Genomic DNA, 9,890 nt, shown 5'->3' on the forward strand with positions numbered 1-9,890 from the left:
CACTTCATTCTTCCGGGTAAGTGTGTAGCCACGTATGGTCCTCGGGACCCCCTCCTCCATCGCTGTGTGTGGCTACCGCTTTTGCGGTTTTCGTTTCAATTAATTATTTTAGAACCACTGGTGGGCCACACCAGTTCCGTCCCGGTATGGCATCACACACAGCATCCCCCCCCCCCCCCCCCTACTTATCGGAGTACTTACGGTACTGACTGTGTGCCGCACAATGCGACTGTGCGGACAAGGTGTGCAAGTCTGGTGTGTGGTCGGTTGAAGTTGACGTGAAAGTGAGACTTTCTCCACTGCCATAACCGTGCCCGATGCCCCGCAGATGCTACGCCCAGAGAACAGATGCAGGATAAAGACTAGCATGTGCAAGTAATCACACCTCTAGAGCCTCTTCTCGTCTAGTGCAGGGGTCTTCAAACTGCGACCCTCGAGAGCCTCCAGTGTCTGTGTGAATATCCCCCCCCTATATGGTAGTTTCAACCAATGCGGATCGTGGACTGAAAAGTTTGGAGACTCCTGATCTAGAGCATCTTTTACTAGAACACATTACTGTTGCCAGATGTAAGGATCTGAGGATTCAGCCCCAGCAGGGGTACAGGGATATCCGCCGCAAAAAAAACCACCCCATCAGCGCCTATCATCATCATTATCTCATTGGCAGTAGAAAACGGGATCGAAGGGTGATCGAAGAAACTGCACACAGCTCAGCAAACAATTCTTCCCAATCTGCCGTCTACGCCACTAACCACATACACACACGCAAACATCATCATATGTTTGGCCACCGTCGTGTGCCAGCCGTCTCTGTTTGCCGTAAAATGGGAAAGTTTTGCTCACAGTTTCAACCAAAAGCGTTCGCCGAGGTAAACTTCCCCTGGGTAGCATTTTATTGTTATCTTATCTGGGAAAGCATTACAATTGGAACTTTTCCTTTGGTGTAAGGCGTACGGTTGTTGTGTGTATGGGTGTGCTGATCGGGCCCGAGATGTTCCCTAAGGGGTGTCTTACGGTAGCTCAAGAAATGGCTACTAACGATGGTTATCGTTGTTGTCACTATTAGAGTGTCGTTTATATTTGCATTTTTTGCTCTACTTACCGATGTCCGGGGTAAGTTTGTAAAATTTCCATTTAACCAAACTCTTTATAATAGCCCATCTAGGTGAGTTTTAGTGTGTTTAGCTATGGGCGCACGGTGGGAAACGAAATATCTAAATGGGCAAACCCTTAACCCACCCCAATAAACAACCCCCAGGAAAAAAAGGGGTAATGGAAAGCAAGCAAACGATAAAACCCATTAAGCGGGATCCCGCTGGGACAAAAGTGTGCGTGTGTGTTTTTTTTTTACGTTCGATTTTAGTACAATTCACCGCCGGAACAAACAAATCGATCCGAATGGCCGCTCTTTGCATGCAAAATTAGGCAATTATTTATGCACCTAATTCCAATTGTAAGTGTCAATAGATGCGTGTGTTGCGCAAAAAAAAAACACAAACCCTGCTCCCGGGTTCGAACTAAAAGCGCGTATCCATTAGCGTGTCTTTGCGCGCGTGTGTCCGTGATTCGTGATCATGAATTTTGATCGAATCGGTCGGTAACGGTGGAGTACATGTTCGCCGGCTGAGAACCGCACCATGTGCAGACAAATCCCGCCGCCTTAGACCAAACCCTTCCCTCCTGTCGGGGCAAACGGAGACCTTTTTCCGCCTTTTTCGCTCGTTTTTTTTTGTACTATCGGGCGCTAATAGCCATCAGGCGTTTCGGTTTGATCTCGCGGTTCTTCCACTTTTGTATCACGATACCAACCACGAGACGATATTGGATGGGATTTTTTTTAATGGATGCTCTTCAATGGAGGGACGGTGCAAAAGTATTGTTTATTGGAAGGAATCATCAGCAAGGCCGATTGTTATGGACTCTTCCCGGCGCATGCCGTTGCATAAATGGGGCTCAATCAAACGGGGAATGGGATTGCAATCGAATAGTCTAGAGATATTTCAATAAAATGGCGCGTGCTACGCGGGATGTACCCTGATGGCTATTCATGATTTACCTAGAACGCCTAAAGTTTCTTACATGTTACGCTATGATAATTAAGCTTAGAGGGATGGGCTTTGATTACTCACAAATGTTGTTAAAAGAATAGAACAAAGAGCGCTACAATTTTGTTTCCTTCAACCCAAGGAAAAATGATTCCCCAAAATATCCTTTCCCAATACAACCACCCAACCAGATGGTTCTAAAGCATAGACAATACAAAAGCTTTCGTCCTAGAAGCTGTTTGTTCTAAAAAGTTGACAGATGCATGTACTAAATTCCGAATGAAACTTTCCATTGGTGATTGTGTGTAAAAGAATTAAAATATTCAACGCTAGAGCTACCGAATCGTTCATTTTGGATGGAACACTTAATTCATTTATCACAATCGTTGCTAGCCTCTCAAGGCACCACTAAAACTAGCCACTAAAATAAATTATATATTAAATATTTATCACACCTACAAAATTATTTGAATCCAAAAGGAGTGATAAAACAGTTTTACTCACTCCTGAGTGAGTTTCTAGTCGGCACAGAGAGTAAGAGTTGCTAGTTCTAGTGTTTATTTTGTCTGGAAAAATAACAACCCCCTGTGAAACTCAGTTTTTTCATCGCTCGCTGCCACCAATTCGAATCCTCGCGATAGTACATAGTCCGTAATGTGGTTCTCCAGCACACCGGAATTACCCTTCCATTCCAGCCCTTCGTACAGTGGGTAACTTTGTTCTGCGCCTCGTTTCAAGCGACGAACCTGATCTCGATACTTGCGCCAGCTTTGCAGTTCCAGTATCAACAGTTTGGTCTTACCACACAAGTAATCTAATACACGCCGCAGCCCTTCATCTCCACCGTTCAGGTGAACGTACATAAGCACGGAAAAGCAACAGATTACATCGAACTTATCAATCGCCGCGCTCGCCATATATCCTTCGACTGGATCATCGTTGTTAGCCATTTCTGGGCAGGCAATGTTCAACAGGTTCGCACTTATGAACTTAATATCCGGAAAGGCAGCACCAGCTCGGTCGCACAGCTCTTGATCTATGTCGACGCCAACTGCACGTACCGGCACTCCACCGCTCACCTGTTCCAGTATGTCCCGTACTTTTGCCGTAAACTCTCCCGAGTTACAGCCAAAATCGGCCATCTGCATTAAACTGACGCGATCGCGCTGCATGTGTAGCTTGCTGCCATCCCAAAGTGTTTGCAGATGTTGTCGCAATATGTTTGATCTGCTGTCCTCGGCACGAAACCGGTAGTAGTGGTGGTAGTTGCCATGTTTCAATTGTGTCTCATCCATATTAAAAATTTGTGCATCCTCTGCACATCCGGCCGGTGGTGTATTGATAGCCGTTCTTCACACGACAGAACCGCTTGTACGCTGGACTGACTATCCAGCTACGGGTAAATAAAGTCTCTTTGACCAAGACCGCTTGAGGTTGTTCTACCGATGAAGTAGAAGTATCCAGTACACCTGCACAACCGAAGAAATTTGATTACTCGACGTTTTGCGAAAACTTACTGCATCAAAGTGGAACTTGATGCACCATACGCACCTGTATCAGCAAAAAGGTTTGTTATTGTTTACATTGAAAGCATAGTGATGGACAAAATGTTTCCACGCCTCTTCCGATTAAATTACGAAATTTCGACGTAATACGATAATGTAAAATGTGTAAAAATTACGAGAGAAAAAACGGGTTGTTGATTACATTATATGGCCAGGAATAACCGTCAATGCTCACGAAGAAATAAATAAAACTTTGCTGCACTAGTGCATTTTTTTGTACTTTACTGTATCAGCTGCCACAGTGAGCTGCACACGTGTGTTGTCAGTTGGATGTCATTGGTAAAATTCAAATCTTTGCAAAGCATGGTTACCGATGTCCGTTAAAATACGATGCACTATGGTGCATGGGAAAAAAATCTTTCACACTCCGACTCAAACGCAGAAACACCGTATTTGACTTCAAAAACATTTTGGAGTTTTTTTCGGGGGTTCAGATTATTCTGGACTGTTACGATTGCTTCGGACTGCTCGGGACAACTCCGTGATCCATTACGGAATTAAACTCTGTGGTAAGTTAAACATCTTGGGAGTGGCACAATTACTACTCATTACTCCATTTTATGGAATAACATCCATTTGCCGTAGCTATTGAGTTATTTTCCAGTTCTCATTGTAGCCGCTACAGTTCTGGCCGTGAGTGATACAAAGGAAATTATGATCATATTTCATCCAGCATCAATTCCGTAATTTCCCGGTCAAGTTATGCGATCCCTCTCGAGTTCCTAACTTGTTCTTTCAATTTTAAAAACAAATCACGCAAAGCGCCGCTTCGTGTGATTTACTTTTAGATTTATTTATTTTTCTTTAGAAATCATACAATCTATATCGTGTGTTATTACAGTAGAAATAAGGTATACTAATACGGAATTTATAAATAAATAAATGCGTCACAATAATAAATAAAGTTCTGAATCTAAAGTTCGTATCACCCACAACAGCTGCGGCACAACGGACATAACCAAACACATCAGCAGCATGTACTAACGCTAGCTTACAACTCACATTTGCACTGTGCTAAAGTATGATTTAATGTGGGGGCAATATCGGAACAGATGAACCTAACCAGGTGAACTGCCGCCGTTTCCTTTTGTTAGCATTTAAAATGAGTTAACAGCAATCAACTTTAGCTATATTTTTTGTTTTTTGTTTTTGTTCAATGAGCGTGTGTTGTTGTGGCAAGAGACAAACAAAAATATCATCGATTAACAGAATTATGTACTCCACACATCACAGGAAATACAGAAAAATTAAAGCTTCCTAATCCCAAAAAAACATTCTCTGCATTTTTTTGGTTTTTGTATTTTTTGTTTTGTTTTGTAATTCGTTATATATTCAATAGCTTCCTTTTTTTGTTTGTTTGTTCTAATCCGATAATTGTTATTATTTTTAAGTGTTTCTTCTAAACCTTACTTCGATATAAACTAGAAGCTAATGGAATGTATGTATGTCGGTTCTGCTTTCTCTATACTTGTTATGGAAATCATATGAGAACAAGGAATATATGTATATACAAGTTACGCGATTAGACGATCCGTGTGTTTGTGTGTGTTTTTGTTTGTTTTTTTTTTGTCATGTTTCGCCAGCGACTAAAGAGAATGTGTCCCTCTTTGCTTTTGCTTTATGTTGCATGTGGTTCACCGAAATCTTCTAAATCAAAACAAGCCAACCTGAAAGTGTGGGTTTTTGATGCTGCTGTTGTTGTCTCAATTGCTCTTCGTAGCGCGCATGAGAGAGATCATCGATCGTGTGTTACTAATAAACCTGTCCCTAGATAATAGCTATGTTCTATCGCTTGTTAAAGAGTTGATGTCCCCTTATGAACAACTCCCCGCAACATCCCTGGGTTCGCATGGCCAGCGAACGACAACGCTAGCTTCCTTTCATTAATTAAAACGCCCATTCATTGAGCGAGCACTGAAACCAGTTCAATACTTCATTATTCGGTTATAATTATGTAATGTTTCTTTTTCTTTTTTTCTTTGCAGTTGTTATTTCGTTTCGGCAAACATACAACATAACAAATATTGCTTTATTAAAAGCAACTCAGGTCTAATAAAAAATGCCGCTACTCTAAACGTAATAAGAATGTGGCATAACCAGGAGAAACTATATAACTGAACCTATATAACGTATCATTTTTAAAATGTACAATAATAGATCAGAAAAACGTTACAACCACATGGCCAAAATAAGCATGAACTGATACGATAAAATGAACCCTTATCATGAACACTGAAAAACACACAACCCCTAATTGCTCGGATAATGACTTCCGTTCGACATTGTTTCCGATTCCGATCAAACATCGTATCGTTCCACAAGACTTTATGCTTTGTGCGGTGATGATTCTCCATGGTTACCGAATGATTTCCCGAAAACAGAAAACAAAACAAATTCACATATCTAATGGACCTGCATCGCATAACAAATAGAAAAACATTCGTTCCATTACAACTGTTTTGTTTTGTTTAAGCTAGCCCAGCTTTCGTTTGACCGCGAACATTGAGTCGTGCACAATGTACTATAAGTTAGTGTGTGTTTCCAACGCGCCCGCCTGCCGAATAGTACAATCAATCGAAAATCATTAATATCAACTATTTGCGTTACTGCCTTGACCGTTTCCTACAACAAATCTCATTCATTGTGGCTAGAGTGTGGCTAGATTTTGCTGCGCCTTTGTCGGTTCTTCGCTCCGATGCGCTTGTATCGTTTTTTTTCTCTCTAACCGGGCGCAAACGCAGAATGTAGTATTTAGAATCCCGAGACCTGTTACTGCTTCAATTATTTTAATTTGGAATTTGTTAATTCGTTTTTTTTTGTTTTTTGCTAGTTTAGAATGAATGGTGTTTGCCTCGGCGAATGTATCGACCACCACACCCCACCGGATAGTGGGTGTGTGTGGGTGTTCCGACACCGGCAAACCACCCCCAATAATCGTATTCGGTCTGGATGTTTGTTTTCCTTTCTGTTTTTTGTTTGTTCTTGCTCTAATTTTCTACTACTGCTTCCCCACACAGTACTAGCGGCGTTATCCACTTTCCCGGGATTTCACTTTCGACAACGATGTGTCACTACTATGCTACTTGATTATTTTCTTACTTATGTATAATCTCTTAACATTATACTGCTTGTTGCTTCGCTTTTTTTGTTCGCTCATCTTGTGTCGTTCGCTATCTTGTTTATATGTTTTTTTTTCGTTTGTTTGCTTGCTGTTGTTGCACCTTGTCTTCCATCTCTTTTATTAATTTGTTTTGCATGTTTTGTTTTAGTTTTGTGTTCGCATTTCTTACTCTTCCTTTGCATGCCATTCATCTGAGTGGGTGAATATTTGTTCGGGTAGAAGAACATTAAATATTAATTACGTGGTTACTATTTCTCATGTTCTCATGCTCAATTTTTTTTGTTATCGCTTCACTATGTGCAGAAAATTGTTTGTTTTTTTTTTGGGTTTTATCGTTTACAAATGGTTTTTTGTTCCATTTTAAGTTTTGTCTTGTGAAATGGGTGATTTTTTTTAGTAATCAGTAAAGGTGTGAGCGTGCGTTCTATACGTGTTCTGAAAAAACCTTTTTTTTTGTTGTATTTTCTTGCCAGTGTGTGTTGTGTGTTTTTATCGCAAATCTTGACCTGATGATGAACGGGGATCATCATATACTCATTCCGTCGTTCCAGCCGATTCGATCTGCTCCATATAACGGTTATGTCGTTTGCTTGCTTAGCAATAATGTTCATGGCTTACTAGGAATGGTAATACGGTACCGTAAGGGTAGTGACGATCTACCTTTCCTGTTTCCTTTTGCGCTCTCTGTGCAACACATTAAATCTCAACGGAAATCTCTTATTAGCCGCCCCGGCGTCCGGCACGTATAAAACGGGTTAAAATAATGTCATTGCTATTGCTTTGCACAGACCAACCGGATCCAGTAGTCAGGCTCGAGTCTGCAGCCGTATCTCGCGACAGGAAACTCTCACACTAATCACAGCAAGAAAATTAAAACTCGGAAAACTCGGAACTCGATTGTATTCCTCCACCCCTTACTGTATCCATCGCCATTTTAAGTATACGAGCTACCGTTAACGATGTACAAAACCCTTCTCTTTGTTGCCGATTTGGATCGCTTCGAGAATACATCTGTGCACCTACAGCTTACTGCTGGGACCTCGAAACGTGGTACTCGACTATGGAAGGTTCAACCACATCACCTAGCAGGCACTCTCGAGCTCTACCACACTCGGCCCATTAACGGCCTGGAGCTGCTGGCGTTTGCGATACTCGTTGAATTCCTCCTTCATGGCCTGGACGCGCGCATCAATATTGTCGTACCGCGATTGGCCTCGTTTCCTGCCTCCGCTCAGCGAGGAAACGACACCGGTCAGGCCCGTTGCACTCCACAGCAGATCGCTCGATGTGGACGGGAGTGTCATCAGATGGTGGAAATCGTCCCGCATCATGCCGGTCGGTGTGGAAGCGGTAGGCGTTGGTGTGGAAGGATCAAACTCGTAGTGCCCATCGACGCTACCGACGTCGGCCGTATTATTGATGTTGGCCTTTTCCGACGCTATATTAAGGCGCGTGATCAGTTCCAGCCAGTGTGACATGGAGTATGGCGGATTTTCGAAACGACCTCCCGCTATCGACAATGGCGCTGCATGGTGAAGGCTGGGCGGCGGTGGTGGTGGCCTGTACGGTGGTAGATAACGCCATTCACGCAAAATGTTGTGATGCGAAGGAGCGGCGATCGTCGCTGTGGACGTACCGCTCGGTTGGGTGTTATTGCTGGACGTGTTTTTGCTGCCAAAACCACTCGAGCTCGAATAGCTCTGGGGTGAGTTCTCCAGCCCGACGCCACCGCTGAGCGACGTGGTGTTGAGGTTGAGATTCAACATCGGCGAACGCAACTCCGGTATGGCGCGGCTTAAGTTTCGAGGCAAACTACGAGGATAGTAACGGGACAGAAACTTTGAGCGGCTGTTGTACGGATGGGTGCCACCGACGGACCCTCCGGCCGCACCGGAGTGGTAACCCCACGGTACGTTTTGATACAGATTTTGATGGTTCGTTTCCGGCAGGGAGGAGGAAATCGGTTGACCATTGTAGTAGTACGGCAGATTGACGGACACGTCCGGTACCGGTATGAAGCCGTGCGCGGAATGATGATGATGGTGGTGATGGTGATGATGATTAGACGACATATGCTGCAGGCTTTGCAGTACCGGCAGCTCGTGGTTGTAGTACCGATGCACGGAATGGGCACTCTGGGGCGTTGGGAACGAACGCTCAGCCGAGCTGAGATGATGCACCGAGCTGAGATCGCTGAAGTACAGTGGCGACCAGGGTGAGTTGACCACCTGCGGGCTGGACGTGGCCGGCGAGCTAGCCACGACTTTCGAAATTCTAGACGGCGTCGTGTAGATCGTTTGCGCCAGCATTGGCTGCAGCGTGCCACTGATCGACGATATCATGCCATTGCCGTCCGGCATCGTGTTGGTGTACAGGGAATGCTGCGGTTCGGCCAGCTGCGGTATCTGGCCCCTTCCAACACCGACCACATCACCGACACGGTTGCCAAACGCCGTCTCCATCTGCAGGCTTAGCTGGCTCGGGTAGGATACGAGCGGCCGGCGCCAGGAAGCCTTGGTAAGCGAGGGAAGTCGCTTGGTGGCGAGAAAGCCACCATCGTCACTGCTGCTGTACTGCGATACGATGCTGTTGCGCAGCGACACGATACCGTCCACTAGATCCTGGGACAGCACAAACCGCCCGTCCGGTGAGCGATGAATTTGTCCCACGTTCAACGATTGGTCGCCGATAAATTTATTCGAATATATAGAATCACAGTTTTGACAACGTCCTGGTGGCCAAATCCAGTGTAATATAGCTATCAGTATGTTTAGGCCGGGAATTCGGCTCGCTTTTCTTTCTCCTTGCATATATCTGTGACGATGAGAGTAAGATGAGCGTAAATTAGTACATAAACCAGGGGCGTCTTCACGATGATGTCGCTGGAAATATTGTGCTAAAGTCGTAAACGGTACGTAAAGCTTTATTACCTTCGTATCTATCTTTATCGTGTGAAGCATGAATGCAAGTAAAAGAAACAACGAGATGGTTTTGATATCATAAGAGCAACAACAACTCTTCCCATACCCTCTGATATAACTCTCCAAAATATTAAATTCCCTCAAAGTTTGCTACTCACCTTTTCAAGGGTATGGGTTGACTAAGTGCGTTCCTATCTGTTAGCCTCGCCGTTACCATGTTGAGTTCTGTAATCGGATA

General features: G+C 44.0%; 2 protein-coding genes across 2 annotated transcripts in view; both read right to left on the reverse strand.

The window, feature by feature from the left end:
• Nucleotides 1-2,602: 2,602 nt before the first annotated feature.
• On the reverse strand, nt 2,603-3,414 carry LOC128300380 (probable RNA methyltransferase CG11342). Its single transcript, XM_053036411.1, has one exon. The coding sequence runs from the start codon at nt 3,338-3,340 to the stop codon at nt 2,603-2,605; it is 738 nt and encodes a 245-aa protein (XP_052892371.1). The 5' UTR covers nt 3,341-3,414.
• Nucleotides 3,415-7,016: 3,602 nt separating this feature from the next.
• LOC128304755 (protein turtle) overlaps nt 7,017-9,890 on the reverse strand; it is a 14,230-nt gene continuing 11,356 nt past the window's right edge. The window contains exons 10-11 of the mRNA XM_053041985.1: nt 9,811-9,877; nt 7,017-9,545 (exon numbers count right to left, since the gene is read on the reverse strand). Coding sequence (XP_052897945.1) covers nt 7,814-9,545; nt 9,811-9,877 — 1,799 coding nt within the window. The 3' untranslated portion in view covers nt 7,017-7,813. The remainder of the gene's footprint in view (nt 9,546-9,810; nt 9,878-9,890) is intronic.

Source organism: Anopheles moucheti, chromosome 3 (genome assembly GCF_943734755.1).
Source record: "Anopheles moucheti chromosome 3, idAnoMoucSN_F20_07, whole genome shotgun sequence".
Lineage (NCBI taxonomy): Eukaryota > Metazoa > Arthropoda > Insecta > Diptera > Culicidae > Anopheles > Anopheles moucheti.

Excerpts from the sequence above, each read along its gene's own strand:
- LOC128300380 (XM_053036411.1), bottom strand. The coding sequence starts at position 3,340 with ATGGATGAGACACAATTGAAACATGGCAACTACCACCACTACTACCGG.